The sequence below is a fragment of the Myxine glutinosa genome, chromosome 2 (genome assembly GCF_964187855.1).
Source record: "Myxine glutinosa chromosome 2, kmMyxGlut1.1, whole genome shotgun sequence".
In the NCBI taxonomy this organism is placed as follows: domain Eukaryota; kingdom Metazoa; phylum Chordata; class Myxini; order Myxiniformes; family Myxinidae; genus Myxine; species Myxine glutinosa.
This window is the reverse complement of record NC_136262.1, coordinates 121325484-121344262: the sequence shown is the minus strand read 5'-3', so window position 1 is coordinate 121344262 and position 18779 is coordinate 121325484. Positions and strand designations below refer to the sequence as shown.

Below are 18779 nucleotides of genomic sequence, written 5' to 3'. Positions count from 1 at the left end.
TTCCTCTAAGTGTAAAATTTCAGTTTCTAAGAGAGAAACAGCAATCTTACTCTTGCTTGTGGAAAAGGACTTAAAATATTGACAAAAGACCCGAATCTGGGCTTTCACGTTATCCCACCATAACTGAACAGAAGAGTAACAAGGTTTTCTTAGGATGGGTGTTTCCCAAAAACTACAAAAAGCATCCTTAAAACAGCAATCCTCCAACAGGCTGGTATTGAAAGTCCAATACGTACTTTTATGAATGGACTGAGAAAAGGATTGACCAAGTACAACCAGGTGGTGATCAGAGAAAGTAGAAGGGAAATGATTACAAGACACGAGTACGTTTCTAAAAATGGAATTAATATACCGTCTATCAAGCCTTGCAAGTGTTATTAACCCACGAGCACAACGGCACCATGTGTACTGAGATGTTGTGGGGTGCTGTATACGCCATGCATCAAGTAGACCAAGTGATGAAAAATAATTACAATAAATCTTTATGAGATTCTGGATGTGGTTCTGGTGTATTTCTATCTAAACTAGGTTCAAAGGTGCAATTGAAATCTCGTCCAATACAGATACAATGATCAAAGGCTACTGTGTGAAGGTAATTGGCCAGACGTGTGAAAAAATCTTTACGAGCTAAGCTGCTACTAGGAGCATATACATTGAGTAAGGTGAGGTGAAATCCTTGATAGACCACCTCTAATGATGCTAAGTGTCCTATAAATATTTCATTAAAATTACAAGAGTCAGGAACAAGCCCCGGACGAAGCAAGAAAGCAATTCCCACAGAAATAGAGGCCAGATTGCTAAAGAAACACTGCCTAGTATTAAGGCGAAGTCAGTCAGGCTGTGAAGTCTCTGTTATGTGTGTTTCCTGCAATAAACATATATCGATATGTTTCTGAAACAATAAGTTTTTAACTTGGAGCTGACGTAAATGGTTAGCACCACCGCCATTCATGTTTAAGGTGCCAACCAGCACTTCCTTCCTTTTCATGCCTTATCAAGGGGGGTTTAGCTGCTGTTGAGACAGTTCCAACCTTGCTTTTGTAATGAATTTCCTCAGTCGAAGAATTTGTGCTTTTGTTACTTCAAAATCTTTAGAATTTCTAACTACACACTTTGCAGTCTGCATGAAGGAAAGCAAGTCAGGAAAATGTTTTTGAATCATGACATTTCGCTGCCTAAATGTCTCATTTAGAAAGGTCACAATAACCTCGGGGAGTATTTGTAACTGCTCAAATAACGACTGTGACGGCTCAGTCACCTCCATGTCATCATCTGGCGTTGTCACCATGTCATGGAGAGGACGCTGGCGTTGCATATTCGCCGCTTCTCCGACTGGATGGATGTACAGGGTCTGCTTCTACTTTTCTGACCTGACATCTCACACCTGTCCTGCCTTTTCACACCCGCACGTGCCGCGTGTTCTCCGGCTGGATAACGGAATCTGCTTTTGATGGTACGGAATACGGAATTGAAAGGCCCGCTCCCGTTGTTTGTGGCCGTGGCCTTGTTTGCCGGTGGCCTTGTGGTCTTGGTGGCCTTGTGGCCTTGTTTGCCGCTGTGGTCTTGATTAGCGGCTGCAGTCGTTTGCCGCTGCGTTTGCCGCTGCGTTTGCCGCTTTGCCTCCTCGACCTTGGCCTCGTACTCGTCCCTTCGCTCCTGCCTGGCATGGCTCTGAAGTACTCCGCCGCAAGGCTTCTTCTGCTCAATACCCGCTCCACCCCATCATGCATCTCTGCCATCAAATCAAATGGACTCCTCCGACGACCCAGGTACATTCACCGTGGCTCCGGTCGCAAGTTTGTTTATTTGCAATCAGGTCACTCCATCCCCGTCCTCTGGTCGGCTCAGCGCACTCTCACTCTTCGTCCCAGCGCACCTGGTCACAGCAACCCACACGATCGCACCTCTTGCCTACGAACCCTGGCTAAATCACCTGAATTCATCCCTGCTGTTCAAAACAACATCAAGCTCACCCTGTTCAACACCCGGTCCCTCAACAATAAATGCCTCATCCTGAACGAATACATCCTGGATAACAAACTGGACTTTCTCTGTCTCACCGAAACCTGGCAACAACCTCTGGACTACTACACACTCAACCTCACCACACCCAATGGATATTCCTACGTCAATAAACCACGCTCGGAGGGCCGAGGTGGTGGAATTGCCGTTATCCACCGTCAAGACATCAAGACCAACCTCATCTCCATCTCATCTGCTCCATCATTTGAACACCTGGCTTTAAAACTCTCTGGTCACACGCAGTCAGTCATGGCTGTCGTCTACCGCCCTCCCAAACCACACCCATCATTCCTGTCTGACTTCTCCTACTTTCTGACCCAGCTATGTTCCCTCTCCCCCTCAATCCTCCTCCTTGGTGATTTCAATATCCACATGGACTCCACTGACTCCACGCTAACCACTGACTTCACTGATTTACTCACCTGCTTGGCCCCCTCCTCTTCATCCTTTACCTGTCCCCGCTCGGTCACTTAATCCGCCGTCATGGTCTCCAATTCCACTGCTTCGCCGATGACATCCAGCTTTTCATCTCCACCAAGTCCGTCTCCACCGACACCCGCTCTATCCTGACAAACTGCATCACTGAAATAAAATCCTGGCTTCAAATCAACTTCCTCAAGCTTAACTGTGATAAATCTGAAATAATCATCATTGGCCCAAAAACGCTCACAAAATCCACCCATAACTTTGCCCTCAACATCGACGGTATCCCAGTATCCACCTCCCCTCACATCCGGAATCTTGGCGTCATCTTTGACCAAACCCTTTCCTTCGACAAATACACTAAACAGATCACAAAGTCAGCCTTCTTTCACCTGAAAAACATTGCCCGTCTCCGCTCATCCCTCTCCTCCACGGCTGCAGAAACCCTCATCCACGCCTTCATCACCTCCCGTCTGGACTACTGCAATAGCCTCCTCTATGGTTCACCCTCAAAAATCACCAATAAACTCCAATACATTCAGAACTCCGCTGCCCGTCTACTCACTCATTCCCGGACCCGTGACCACATCACCCCCGTCCTTTACAAGCTTCACTGGCTCCCCATCCCCCAGAGAATCCAGTACAAAATCCTCCTCTTGACATACAAAGCCCTCCATAACCTGGCCCCATCCTACCTGGCTGACCTCCTCTCCAGACACACTCCCACCCGCAACCTCCGCTCTGCTGGTACCAACCTCCTGACCCCCTCCATCCGGACCAAATTCAGATCCTGGGGGGACAGGGCCTTCTCCATCGCTGCTCCCACCCTCTGGAACTCACTACCTCACACCATCAGAGACTCCTCCTCACTCACCACATTCAAAACATCACTAAAGACCCACCTGTTCAACGCTGCATTCAACATTCAACCCACAGCATTTAACCCCTGACTATCTCTTCTCCTTCTCCCTCCTTTTGCTTTAAATATTTCCCTATTGATTCTTGTCTTGTCTTTTTGATTCTTGTCTTATATATATGCCGTATATCGCTGCTGTTTGTTTTCTTGATTCTTGTCTTTTTGCAATTGTTGTTTTCATGTATTGTTATGCATTATGTTTTCCACTCTGTCAAAGCGCCTTTGGGCTTCTGGAAAAGCGCTATACAAAATAAATGAATTATTATTATCTGAAGCAGACAGCCCAGATAGCATTCCACCAGGTTCGTAAATTTAAGTTTGGACCTTTACCAACTCGTTTATAGACCGATCTTGGGTCTGGGGGGGGGGGGGGGGGGCCTGGGGAGGTCTACTTCGACATGAGATGGGGCTGTTACACCACCATCTTGTACAACTACGTTGGGCACCTCTGTCGGAGCCACACAAACTGTATTCTGATGATTTGTTGCAGTGGGAACAATGGGAAGGATTGACGCACTATTTTGTTGAGGCTCAGGCAGTGGTGATGATGATGGTGATGGTGATATCTCCTTACATTCAACCAACGTCTCATCAATAATAATAGACCCTTCATTTGTACAACTATTTGATGGAACCGTACCACCTGGTGCACTTTGGATTAAAATTCCATCATTGGAGGGCAATCCATCTTTTTTCTCACTATCTTAAGGTTCCTCAGCTACTGCACCACTCGTATCCAGTACAACTACTTTGGGGGCACTAGTGTGGCCACGAGGAGCAGAGGCTCTACGTTTTTTTGCCAGTCACAAAATCCTCTTTACCCTCCTCACTCTGTAAGGACACGGTGTCAGCGGAAACATTTGAGACACTGGGTGTCACCTCCTCCACCACAAGGGTAGTGGGTTGTTAACCGTTTTACAATCTTGATCAACGTGGCCTGATTCCCCACACTTTGAACAAGCAGCTTTCGGACAAAATCTCTTTAAATGCCCAAACGCCCCACAAAGAAAACATGTCAAGGTCGCTGATGAAGCGTATATTTGATAATCACGGTCATCAATTTTAATCTTAAATGAAATCTTTAAACCCGCATCATCCCCACGGTCTGGAAGAACCATGTGAAGCTGCCGTCGAAAGCTCATCACGTGCTTCGCTTCGTCATGGCGGCACCCGAGGGGGATCATCGAGATTCTCGAAACGATTGTACCATATCGAGACAAAACCGACACGGGTTTTTCATTGGACACGAAGCGAGGACAATTTGAAACGATTATTTTCATTGCCGGGACATCCATCGGGGAGGCCATAACAAAGTGACCACTCTCTGTGGTTAACCCGGAACTCACGACATCGTGAACTAGATGCTCATCCGCAACACAAACCACTACCTTCTGGTTCATATGTGACGCAGCACATACATGTTCAATTCCGATAACCTCTCCAACCGCCAAGACGATCTCTTCGGTCCGAATCCCTTCAGGAGGTACACAAACTAGAGCATGTTTGCGGGTTAACGATTCGAACGCAGCGTCTTGCTGCGAACGAGTCGTCGCCATGACTAAAAACAAAGGAACTCCGTTTTACCCGAACAACTCGGGTTGAGGAGATTAAAAAGAAAAAAAAGGAAAAGGTAGTAATAATTAAAGCAAACGAAAGAAAATAAATACGATTTAAAGTGGAACGTCGATACTCCGGCAAGATGCAGGATTAACGACGAAGAGAGAAAAAAAAAAAAACCAAAACCAAATTTTATCGCGATAACCATCTCCCAGAACGGGGACAGGCCTACCGCCGATGCCTCCAAATAGCCTCTTTCTCAAGAGAGGAAAACTCCACAAACACGTACAAGACACAAAGGGAGTAGAATGGGGATAGGAAAGACCACCAACACAACACAGCGCTCACAGCCGCCATGATAGAGAGAGATAGAGAGATAGATAGAGAGATAGATAGATAGATAGATAGATAGATAGAGAGATAGATAGATAGATAGATAGATAGATAGATAGAGAGATAGAGAGATAGAGAGATAGATAGATAGATAGATAGAGAGATAGAGAGATAGAGAGATAGAGAGATAGATAGATAGATAGATAGATAGATAGATAGAGATCGAGATAGAGATATAGAGAGAGAGAGAGAGAGAGAGAGAGAGAGAGAGAGAGAGAGAGAGAGAGAGAGAGAGAGAGAGAGAAAGAGACCCGGTCCATGGGGACCGATCGGCTCTCTTGCCGTGACCGCACTGCCCTGACAGATCTGGGCAGCAGGGAAGAATGGGGAAGATTTGGCCCCCGCTTGGGGTACAACCACCGTGAAGAAGCATCCCTGATAGTTGTCATCCCGGTTGTTTAACTAGCAGGTGATTCATTAATGTGTGTGTTCAACTGTGAATCCTATCCGCTGGCATTTGGTGAACTTAAAAAAGATCACGTGATGTCCTTTGCGAATAGTGGGCGAGCTATTGACGGCACCACGGACAAATTAGTAATAACTGCCTAACCTCTGTGGAGTGTTGCATTAACTGCACAGCCACACCCTCCCTCAGCCAATGATGCTACTCACAGCCAGGTGTTGCATACAAATGAAGAAGAGCAAGGAGCACTCTGATAAAATAAGCTCATCTGGCTTTACATGTAAGGGCTGAGAAAATAAACGTTCAAGTACCAAAATGCTTGATCTCCTTCTCGTACTTGTCCACAAAGTCCTGCTGCCTCTTTTCCTTCTCTTCTTCCGTCTCTTCTCTCTTTTCTTCTGCTTTTCTCACATTGATTACACTCTGTACAGCAATTGATCACCGATCAAAATACAGTGACTGAAGTTTGAAACAACCATGCAAGATCTGATCATGTGTCGACAGGGTAGAGTAGAGTGGAGTGGGGCGGAGGGAGGGGAATCAAGACCTGCCATACCTGAGTTTCATCTCACCTTATCAAACCCGGCATGACACAGCGTATCCACATTCCACGCACGAGTTTTTTCTCTCTTCTCCAGTTCCCTTTCTTTCTCTCTCCATTCCCTCTCCTCCTTTTCCAACTCTTCAAAGTCATCCGTCACTTTTCCTTGTTCTAAATTTTCTCCAGAAACTACACACACAATTGAAAAAGTTTGTAATCCACATGCACCCCTCACTCTTCCTCGACATATGAAAACAAAGTTTCTCCTCTTTAATACTCACCTTTTAATTTCTTCATCCTGCTCAAAACCTCCTCTTTCTTCTTCTGCAATTCTTTCTTCCCTTTATCTATTTCCGTTCGGTCTCTCTGATCTTCTTCCATCCTTTCCACCCTTGCCTGCAAACCACATGATAAAACACACTCATCCCAGACTTCTCTGACCCCCTCGAATCCCACACCCTGAGGAACCAATATCAACATAGAGGGAGAATCTTACTCCAAAATTTCCATTCAATCTCTTTACTGCCCAGCATCTCCATCACTCCTCCATCCCACACAATTATTACCTGATGCCTCCATCTGTACAGGGATGGAGTGTCTATGTTGGGATGTGTATCATCTTCATCATCAGAGATTTCAATATGATCCCACATACTGTAGTCCACCATCCTTCCTTACCTGTAAAGTGGAAATAAACAAAACAACAGGTACATAAACTGCTACACTGTTGGGCAGGAGGATCTTCTTATCCGCATACATATAGTCGATGGAGTATATTATTGTAGAGTATATATGCAAGAAAAGGCAATGATGAGAAGTGATGTCCCGTTACGGTATACTGCACACAATGCCCCATACTTTCATTCCCCAAACCAATCTCGAGCCCTCTTCCTTGGACCAAACATGGATGTGAAACACTTTGCTATCAAAATCGAGGATTATTTTCACCTCCTCTGTATTTCACCTCCTCAACAAACTCCCTCACTCTCTTCAATCCCACTCATCCCTCCAGGTCTTTAAAACAGCTGTTCACCACCATCTCTTATCTTCCCCCATCCAAAACCTTGATCTTTTCTACCCCCGTTAATTCACCCCAGATCCACTTTTCTGAAATACCGACTTCTTTCCTGGAAGTCCTAGCAGTGTCCATGTGTTTTTTTTTTAACCTCTCCCACCCCCACACCCCTTCCCACGCCTCTTCCGACGCCTCCTCCCCCAAGCCCTCTCCCTCCCACACATCTCCCGATATCCCTGCTCTCAAATGTTGTACTTGTGTGCTTCCCCCTCCCTCCCCATTTTGTCTCCCGCTCCTTTTATTTCGTCTTATGTGTCCGTTTGTTTTTTGCCATTAATGTTAGCTCTTACACAAGCCTCGATCTTTAATTTAAAAAAAAAAAACCCAAAATAATCAAATTTGGTCTTTTTGTCCCCCGCCCATCCAACAAGGTCGGTAGATGGAGGACATTAAAACGAGCTCCATCCGACCGACCGATCATCTATCTGTGTACTTTTGTGTTCACGATATTTCAAAAATCATTGAATATTTAGCTTTCATATTGCTGGATTTTTCCTCGTTGTTACCTAGTTTTCTGTTGATTCTTCTTCGTATCGGGTCCTCATTGTTGTGTCTTTTGAGTGCCGGTTTTTTTTTTTTTTTTCTCGTGTGCCTGTCTCAGCCAGTTGGGCCTACTTATCCGATCATTTCTGTACCCCACTTCCCACCACCACTCTAATACCTACCTTCTACCTTATATAAAACAACAAAAAGCCCCTAACCTCATGCTTAGATTGTCCGTCTCATTCCTTGTTGGCCACATGTTCGACAGACCTACTTCCTATTTCCGGCCTTACTAAACCGTATCTCTCACCAAACTCATCCTTTTCACCCTCCTTCTCAAAACAAGCACAGATTATCATAACCGGAACAGCACTCGGTAGAGCACGTACCGCCACCACACTCGACAGTTTATGGTTTCTATCCACTAATAGGCCAAATCTGGATTCCGACGTGAAACAAAATCTAATCGGCTTGTTCTTGTCACCTAACCAACTTGTCTGGTGGAGGGAGGGGGAGTTTGGGGTGGCGGGGGGAGGGTGAGTTTGGGGTGGTGGGGAGAGGATGAGGATGGGGTGGTGGGGAGAGGATGAGGATGGGGTGGTGGGGAGAGGATGAGGATGGGGTGGTGGGGCAGGTCATACTCAGGTGCCAAAATGAATCTGAAGGCAATCCTAACATGAGGGGTGTCTATACTATGTGTTTTTTTATGGGGAATTCAAATATGAGTTTATTTTTTGGATAGGATAACTCTAACCTTCATCAATTTGTATTTCTAAATTGCCAATTTTACCCTTTCGAACCCCTTTATAAGATATTAAAAGATATAAGGGAAATCATTCATATTGACACAGCCAAATCAAATGTACATATTTATTAACAGGTGAACTGCATGTATATCACTGGTTACAATTACAAAGATCAATCTCCTTACTTCTTGAACTTTACCAGGTTGCACAAGTCCTGCTTTGACTCATTCTTGGACATCAGCCTCCTGCTGGCCTCCTGAGCCCTGATGCCTCCATCCCTCTATTCCTGTGAGAAGTACTTAGCAGAAGCCTCAGTCACCATTTTAACAACCCTCTCAATGCTTTGTGTGTGGCAAGGCCAGTTGAGCACCTCCATGGGGGTGTTGATGAAGTTCTTCACCTCCGAGGTGCTTAGGGAGCAGGTGAGAGGTGGCTCTGACACACCTTCTGACCAGCTGATCAAGTTACCAATGCTGGAAGCATCACAGTTGATGTCAGGTGACTTCCTGGTCCTGACAGAGGAGTCCCCCAGCTGAGTGTCTGGGTCCCCCTCTCCCCTGATGGCCAGGATTCTCTCCACCCCCTCAGTCCTCTCCTTCTGATCCTCAGAGCACAGCAGTGTTTGGAGGATGGCTTCACTGTGGGCATACCAAGCAGATCTTCTCACAGTCGGCATCACATCACCTTAGCAATCTGCTCCACATGTGACTCCTCTTTAGTTGCTTTCTCTGGGGTAAAGTGGAACAGATAGTAGCTACCAGGCTCACTAACAACACTATAGTGTTCTTCCTTGATCTTTGCAGGAAAAGATTGGTCACTGCCCTCAGCTTCCATCATCACATTTGGTCAGGTCAATCCACCCATCAAAGAGGATGCAGGAGATCCCCCCTCCTCCCTGCACTTCTCATCAAACTCTTCCCCCAGCTCTGTCATCAACTTCTCCTGTGCTCTATTGACCTTGTTCTTATCAATCACTTTACTTGTATTGTCTTCTGTGATGATTCCTGCATCAATCAGAGCTGCAGTTGCTATCGCTGCAGTTGGCCTCAGCCCTATGCCATACCTTACACTAGCAAGGGCAATGTTTGGAATCTCATCATAGTTTTTCTGGACCTTTGCTGAAGCTGCAGGCTCAGTGTCAGTTTCAGGGAAGAGCTCAACTTCAGTGACAAACTCATCTTCAGCACCACTTCTCTCCAATTCCAGATCCTCATCACCATCTGACAAAAATCTCTCAACATCCTTCCTGGCTGCCTTCTCTGCTGCTGCAGCATTTTCCTCCTTGCTCCTTCTCCTTTTCTCTGCATTCTTTTTCTTTTCCCGCCTTTCCAATGTCCTCACCTGTCTCTTGTGCTCTGGCAGATCAGGGCTCCCCATTTGGTGGGGTCCTTTACTTCCAACCTTCTCTTTCTGTCCCTTGATGTAGGCAAGATCTTTCACAGGAATCATTTTCTCTCTGCTGCAGGAACAGTTAATGTGGGCTTGGATCACACAGCCCTCACCGGCCTCACAGCCCTCACCGGCCTCACAGCCTCCCCCCTCACAACTGGTAATCTGACACTTGCAAGTCAAAATACCAAATAACTTGTCTAACTTGACAATGAACCTCTCTTTGGCATCAAGTTTGCCCTTCCCAAGAGAAAACTTCACTGCCTGATTCCAGACCTCCTTGAGCTTGGACATGATGGTCACCTTTTCATTGATAACAGGAGGCTTGAAAAGAGCATTAGCTTTGCTCCACTGACAAATCAGACCAGGGTCGATGTCAGACACGAGCTGGTCCACTGGGTAGTTCCTCCTGTCATCTTCACTTTGCTCCCTCAAGTAGATGCCATACCTCAGGATATCCCTCACAGTTGGCAGTTCAGACACCAACAGCTCCTGCCCAGTGCCAACAGGATTACTTAAATGAGAACTTGATTTCATCCTTGTTATGACTTGAGCCATTTTTAGTAGTTCACACTGAAATAAAAACAATAATACACAGGTAAGTATCCACTACAGACAGATATTAAGGTATTACACAGGTATTACAGAAGACCGTCAAAATATTCACTTCACAGGTCACTATTTTCCTTCACATGTAACTCAGGCTAGCAATAGGTAAGTACACAAATCAATTAACAAATATAATATAAAACAAGGTAATTTACATCTAAAATTATTATCTGTTTGTTCCTCAGGTTCCCAATCAAAAACGTACTTACTGGCAATGCCATAAGAAGAGAAGAGAAGACGGATGGATAAGGATTGCCAACCTCCTCAACATCGAGCTTTCAGCAACAAGATGGCTACAACTGCCGTTCCAACAGGAAGTTACCAAAATAAAAGCCGTAACTTCAAAATAAAAAACGTCTCTTTATTCCAGAAGAATAGCAAAATAATCAAAAATTTAATAATAATCAACTGCAAATTGATGTAGGTTCGGGTTATCAGAATTTTAAAAACCTCAGATTTGTATTCTACACAACAAAATACGTAATATGAACACCCCTCTCGATTGATTTCCAAAAAAAAAAAAGTATGGCCTGCCCTAATGCAGTAGTGGAGGGAGAATGAGGATGGGGTGGTGGAGGGAGGGTGAGGATGGGGTGGTGGAGGGAGGGTGAGGATGGGGTGGTGGAGGGAGGGTGAGGATGGGTGGTGGGGGGAGGATGAGGATGGGGTGGTGGAGGGAGAGTGAGGATGGGGTGGTGGAGGGAGGGTGAGGATGGGGTGGTGGGGAGAAGATGAGGATGGGGTGGTGGAGGGAGGGTGAGTTTGGGGTTGTGGGAGGAGGGTGAGTTTGGGGTGGTGGGGAGAGGATGAGGATGGGGTGGTGGAGGGAGGGTGAGTTTGGGGTGGTGGAGGGAGGGTGAGGATGGGGTGGTGGGGAGAGGATGAGGATGGGGTGGTGGAGGGAGGGTGAGGATGGGGTGGTGGAGGGAGGGTGAGGATGGGGTGGTGGAGGGAGGGTGAGGATGGGGTGGTGGAGGGAGGGTGAGGATGGGGTGGTGGAGGGAGGGTGAGGATGGGGTGGTGGAGGGAGGGTGAGTTTGGGGTGGTGGAGGGAGGGTGAGTTTGGGGTGGTGGGGGGAGTGAGAGTTTGGGGTGGTGGGGAGGATGAGGATGGGGTGGTGGAGGGAGGGTGAGGATGGGGTGGTGGAGGGAGGATGAGAATGGGGTGGTGGAGGGAGGGTGAGGATGGGGTGGTGGAGGGAGGGTGAGGATGGGGTGGTGGAGGGAGGGTGAGGATGGGGTGGTGGAGGGATGGTGAGTTTGGGGTGGTGGGGGGAGGTTGAGGATGAGGTGGTGGGGGAGAGGAACCCACTAATTAGCGTTCTTACAATCATGAAAGGTGAGGTGTTTAGGTGTGGAACCACCATCGCATTCATTTGAGCTTTTGGCTTTTTGCTTCAAATCCACAAATTGCACAAATGAGAGTTTTCATTAGCGATGCATTGTGTTAGTAAACGTTCATTAGTATTGAACTTAATCACGTAAAACACGACCATGTGCTTCCGGTCACCACCTTGATCACCTCGCATTGCACGAACTTGCATTACACGTCATTAAAACATTCCAACTATACTATCAGTTCCGAATGACACTCTTCCGGCCTCGACCCGACGAACGCCAGGTGACGAGCGTTTCTCAAATAACTGAAGTTAACACTCGGATTATACAAACCGCTCCGACGACAAGAGCAAACCTACGAGAACAGCAAACCGAGGCCTCGGGCCTATCCGCTCTCCTTCATCCGGATCCCTGACAGTGACACACACATACATGACACTCTCTCTCTCTCTCTCTCTTCAAATTCGCACACCTACCCGAACAGACAAATCCTGCTCGATCCGAAAAACGCAACTTTATGTCACCAACGGGCAAGGAACACAATCTGTCTTGTGCGACTCGGGAGCACACTGAATGACAGCAACGGAAACACTCAATAGCACGGAACTATTAAGCGCCGCATCACCGCCAGAGGCTGCGAAGTGCGAATATAACCGCTTGTGTATTCTTTCGCCAGAGCATCAGCTTGAGGCAACCATCACGTATCGCTCCGCCATACTTTTCAGAAACACATAACATCTCTAAATAAACACGTAACATCTCTAAATAAACATGTAACATCTCTAAATAAACACGTAACATTTCTAAATAAACATGTAACATCTCTAAATAAACATGTAACATCTCTAAATAAACATATAACATCTCTAAATAAGCATATAACATCTCTAAATAAACACGTAACATCTCTAAATAAACACGTAACATCTCTAAATAAACATGTAACATCTCTAAATAAACATGTAACATCTCTAAATAAACATGTAACATCTCTAAATAAACACGTAATATCTCTAAATAAACACATAACATCTCTAAATAAACACATAACATCTCTAAATAAACACATAACATCTCTAAATAAACATGTAACATCTCTAAATAAACATGTAACATCCCTAAATAAACATATAGCATCTCTAAATAAACATATAACATCTCTAAATAAACATGTAACATCTCTAAATAAACATATAACATCTCTAAATAAACACATACCATCTCTAAATAAACACATACCATCTCTAAATAAACACATACCATCTCTAAATAAACACGTAACATCTCTAAATAAACATGTAACATCCCTAAATAAACACATACCATCTCTAAATAAACACGTAACATCTCTAAATAAACATGTAACATCCCTAAATAAACATGTAACATCCCTAAATAAACACATAACATCTCTAAATAAACACGTAACATCTCTAAATAAACATGTAACATCCCTAAATAAACACATAACATCTCTAAATAAACACGTAACATCTCTAAATAAGCACATAACATCTCTAAATGAACACATAACATCTCTAAATAAACATGTAACATCCCTAAATAAACATGTAGCATCCCTAAATAAACATGTAACATCCCTAAATAAACATGTAACATCCCTAAATAAACAAATAACATCTCTAAATAAACATATAACATCCCTAAATAAACACATAACATCTCTAAATAAACATATAACATCTCTAAATAAACATGTAACATCTCTAAATAAACATCACATCTCTAAATAAACATGTAACATCTCTAAATAAACACATAACATCTCTAAATAAACACGTAACATCTCTAAATAAACACATAACATCTCGAAATAAACACGTAACATCTCTAAATAAACACGTAACATCTCTCAACAAACATGTAACATCTCTAAATAAACATGTAACATCCATAAATAAACATGTAACATCTCTAAATAAACACATAACATCTCTAAATAAACATGTAACATCTCTAAATAAACACATAACATCTCTAAATAAACATGTAACATCTCTAAATAAACATGTAACATCTATAAATAAACATGTAACATCCCTAAATAAACACATAACATCTCTAAATAAACACATAACATCTCTAAATAAACACATAACATCTCTAAATAAACATGTAACATCTCTAAATAAACATGTAACATCTCTAAATAAACACATAACATCTCGAAATAAACATGTAACATCTCTAAATAAACATGTAACATCTCTAAATAAACACATAACATCTCGAAATAAGCACATACCATCTCTAAATAAACACGTAACATCTCTAAATAAACATGTAACATCTCTAAATAAACACATAACATCTCTATCCTTTTATGTCAATCTTCAGCTGCGTTTCCACATGTTTTCCATAAACTATAAAGTGCAGGATAGTGTGTGGGTTACAGTGTTAGGATATCTGCGGTGTGGGGTTACAGTGTGAGGATATCTGGGGTATGTGGTTAGAGTGTTAGGATATCTGGGGTGTTGGGTTAAGGATATCTGGGGTGTGTGGGTTACAGTGTTAGGATATCTGCGGTGTCAGGTTACAGTGTTAGGATATCTGGGGTGTGTGGGTTACAGTGTTAGGATATCTGCGGTGTCGGGTTACAGTGTTAGGATATCAGGGGTATGTGGTTAGAGTGTTAGGATATCTGGGGTGTTGGGTTAAGGATATCTGGGGTGTGTCAGTTACAGTGTTAGGATATCTGCAGTGTCGGGTTACAGTGTTAGGATATCTGGGGTATGTGGTTCGAGTGTTCAGATATCTGGGGTGTTGGGTTAAGGATATCTGGGGTGTCAGGTTACAGTGTTAGGATATCTGCGGTGTCGGGTTACAGTGTTCGGATATCTGCGGTGTCAGGTTACAGTGATAGGATATCTGGGATGTGTGAGTTACAGTGTGAGGATATCTGCGGTGTCGGGTTACAGTGTTAGGATATCTGGGGTATGTGGTTAGAGTGTTAGGATATTTGGGGTGTTGGGTTACAGTGTTAGGATATCTGTTGTATGTGGTTGGAGTGCAAGGATAACTGGGGTGTTGGGTTAGGATATCTGGGGTGTGTGGTTAGAGTGTTAGGTTATCCAGGGTGTTGGGTTACAGTGTTAGGATATTTGGGGTGTGTGGTTAGAGTGTTAGTATATCTGGGGTGTGTGGTTCGAGTGTTAGGATATCCGGGGTGTTGGGTTACACTGTTAGGATATTTGGGGTGTGTGGTTGGAATGTTAGGATATCTGGGGTGTTGGGTTAGGATATCTGGGGTGTGTGGTTAGAGTGTTAGGATATCCGGGGTGTTGGGTTACAGTGTTAGGATATTTGGGGTGTGTGGTTAGAGTGTTAGGATATCCGGGGTGTTGGGTTGCAGTGTTAGGATATTTGGGGTGTGTGGTTCGAGTGTTAGGATATCTGGGGTGTTGGGTTAGGATATCTGGGGTGTGTGGTTGGAGTGTTAGGATATCTGCGGTGTCGGATTACAGTGTAAGGATATTTGGGGTGTGTGGTTAGAGTGTTAGGATATCTGGGGTGTTGGGTTAGGATATCTGGGGTGTGTGGTTAGAGTGTTAGGATATCTGCGGTGTCGGGTTACAGTGTTAGGATATTTGGGGTGTGTGGTTAGAGTGTTAGGATATCCGGGGTGTTGGGTTGCAGTGTTAGGATATTTGGGGTGTGTGGTTCGAGTGTTAGGATATCTGGGGTGTTGGGTTAGGATATCTGGGGTGTGTGGTTGGAGTGTTAGGATATCTGCGGTGTCGGATTACAGTGTGAGGATATTTGGGGTGTGTGGTTAGAGTGTTAGGATATCTGGGGTGTTGGGTTAGGATATCTGGGGTGTGTGGTTAGAGTGTTAGGATATCTGCGGTGTCGGGTTACAGTGTTAGGATATTTGGGGTGTGTGGTTAGAGTGTTAGGATATCCGGGGTGTTGGGTTACAGTGTTAGGATATTTGGGGTGTGTGGTTAGAGTGTTCCTACATCCGGGGTGTTGGGTTACAGTGTTAGGATATTTGGGGTGTGTGGTTAGAGTGTTCGGATATCCGGGGTGTTCGGTTACAGTGTTTGGATATTTGGGGTGTGTGGTTCGAGTGTTAGGATATCCAGGGTGTTGGGTTACAGTGTTAGGATATTTGGGGTGTGTGGTTAGAGTGTTAGGATATCCGGGGTGTTGGGTTACAGTGTTAGGATATCTGGGGTATGTGGTTAGAGTGTTAGGATATCTGGGGTGTGTGGTTAGAGTGTTAGGATATCCAGGGTATTGGGTTACAGTGTTCGGATATTTGGGGTGTGTGGTTAGAGTGTTAGGATATTTGGGGTGTGGGGTTACAGTGTTAGAATATCTGGGGTGTGGGATTACAGTGTAAGGATATCTGCGTTGTGGGGCTACAGTGTTAGGATATCTGGGGTGTGCGGTTACAGTGTTAGGATAATTGGGGTGGGGGTTACAGTGTTAGGATATCTGGTCTGTGTGGTTATAGTTTAGGATATCTGGTGTGTGTATGTTTATAGTGTTCGGATATCTGGGGTGTGGGGTTAAAGTGTTAGGATATCTGGTGTGTGGGTTATAATGTTAGGATATCTGGTGTGTGGGGTTACCGTGTTAGGATATCTGGTGTGTGTGGTTACAGTGTTATGATATCTGGTGTGTGAGTTATAATGTTACGATATCTGGTGTGTGGGGTTGCAGTGTTAGGATATCTGGTGTGTGTGGTTACAGTGTTATGATATCTGGTGTATGAGTTATAATGTTACGATATCTGGTGTGTGGGGTTACAGTGTTAGGATATCTGGTGTGTGTTGTTGCAGTGTTAGGATATCTGGGGTGTATGGTTATAATTTTAGGATATCTAGTTTATGGGTTACAGTGTTAGGATATCTGGTGTGTGTTGTTGTAGTGTTAGGATATCTGGGGTGTATGGTTATAATTTTAGGATATCTGGTTTATGGGTTACAGTGTTAGCATATCTGGTGTGGGAAGCCACTCGCAAAACTAGCCGAGCAGCCTTCTTCGGCCCAACTCAAGCCATGTGAAGCACTGCCTCCTTGGCCTCGTTCCAACCGCTGTGAAGCACCGGCCACCATCAGCGAGAAAAGGTCTCCAGCAAGAGATAGAGGAAACCGCACGCTGTTAGCAAGATCCAAGGATGAAGGTCGCTCTCATTTATCATTAAATTATCATTAAAAAAAATCTACAGGTGGAGTTGCACCGATGGTGAAATTTTCCTGTCAATCGGACCAACGGTTGCAGAGAAAATCATATTTATTCTGTGTGGACAAACAGACAGACAAACAGACAAATGAAAATCAATCATAGAGTGACACTTGGCAAAACAGAACAAGGTAGAATTGGCACTCAGTAGGCGCATCCTTTTGACCTCAAAAATAATTAGTTGTTGAATTCAGTGACCTGATTTGAAAATCCCATTCAAATTTCAAGTCAATCGGATGAAAATTGAAGATTTTAGAAATTCCTAAAAAGGTGGTTGACCTTTAACCTATGTTGACCTTTTGGCCTAAGCTGATCTCAAAAATAGTTGGTGGTTGAATTCATTTCACTGATTTGAAAATATCATTTAAATTTCAAGTCAATCGGATGAAAATTGAGGATTTTAAAAATTTGAAAAAAGTGGTTGACCTTTGGCCAATGCTGATCTAAAAAATAGTTGGTGGTTGAATTCAGTTAGACGATATGTAAATCCTATTCAAATTACAAGTCAATCGGATGCAAATTGAGGATTTTAGAATTTCGAAATTGTTGTTGACCTTTGGCCTATGTTGACCTTTTGGCCTATGGTGATCTCAAAACTAGTTGGTGGTTGAATTCAGTTGGCTGATATGTAAATCATATTCAAATTTCAAGTCAATTGGATAAAAATTGAAGATTTTAGAAATTCGAAAAAGGGGTTGACCTTTGGCCTATGTTGACCGTTTGGCCTACGCTGATCTCAAAAATTGTTGGCGGTTGAATTCAGTTAGCCGATATGAAAATCACATTCAAATTCTAAGTCAATCAGATGAAAATTGAGGATTTTAGAAATTTGAAATTTTTGTTGACCTTTGGCCTACGTTGACATTTTGGCCTATGCTGATCTCAAATATAGTTGGTGGTTGAATTCAGTTAGCCGATATGTAAAACCTATTCAAATTTCAAGTCAATCGGATGAAAATTGAGGATTTTAGAAATTTGAAACAGCAGTTGACCTTTGGCCTATGTTGACCTTGTGACCGATGTTGACCTCAAAAATAGTTGTTGGTTGAATTCAGTTAACTGATATGTAAATCCCATTCAATTTTAGGGTCAATCGGATGAAAATTGAGGATTTTAGGAATCTGAAATGGTTGTTGACCTTTGGCCTACGTTGACATTTTGGCCTATGGTGATTTCAATTATAGTTGGTGGTTGAATTCAGTTTGTTGATATGTAAATCCCATTCAAATTTCAAGTGAATCAGATGAAAATTGAGGATTTTAGGCATTTAAAAAAAGTGGTTGACCTTTGGCCTATGTTGACCTTTTGGCCTATGTTGATTTCAAAAATAGTTGGTGGTTGAATTCAGTTAGCTGATGTGTAAATCCTCTTCAAATTTCAAGTCAATTGGATGAAAATTGAGGATTTTAGAAATTTGAAATTGTTGTTGACCTTTGGCCTATGTTGACCTTTTGGCCTATGCTGATCTCAAAAATAGTTGATGGTTAAATTCAGTTAGCCGATATGTAAATCCTATTCAAATTTCAAGTCAATCGGATGAAAATTGAGGATTTTAGAAATTTGAGAAAAGTGGTTGACCTTTAGCCTATGTTAACCTTGTGACCTATGTTGATGAAAAAATAGTTGGTGGTTGAATTCAGTTTGCTGATATGTAAATTCCATTCAAATTTCAT

The 18779-nt window shown here is 43.6% G+C and overlaps 1 protein-coding gene across 7 annotated transcripts in view; it reads right to left on the bottom strand.

The window, feature by feature from the left end:
- Positions 1-18779, bottom strand: part of CDC37 (cell division cycle 37, HSP90 cochaperone) — a 74804-nt gene that overhangs the window by 35484 nt on the left and 20541 nt on the right. For 5 of the 7 annotated variants that reach the window (XM_078771606.1, XM_068099754.2, XM_068099755.2 and 2 more), the window contains exons 2-5: positions 6822-6933; positions 6537-6651; positions 6287-6444; positions 6026-6137 (exon numbers count right to left, since the gene is read on the bottom strand). In XM_078771606.1, coding sequence (XP_078627732.1) covers positions 6026-6137; positions 6287-6444; positions 6537-6651; positions 6822-6923 — 487 coding nt within the window. In that variant the 5' untranslated portion in view covers positions 6924-6933. Of the gene's footprint in view, positions 1-6025; positions 6138-6286; positions 6445-6536; positions 6652-6821; positions 6934-12371; positions 12524-18779 lie in introns of those variants that run through there. The other 2 variants (XM_068099752.2, XM_068099756.2) reach the window with 1 other exon arrangement.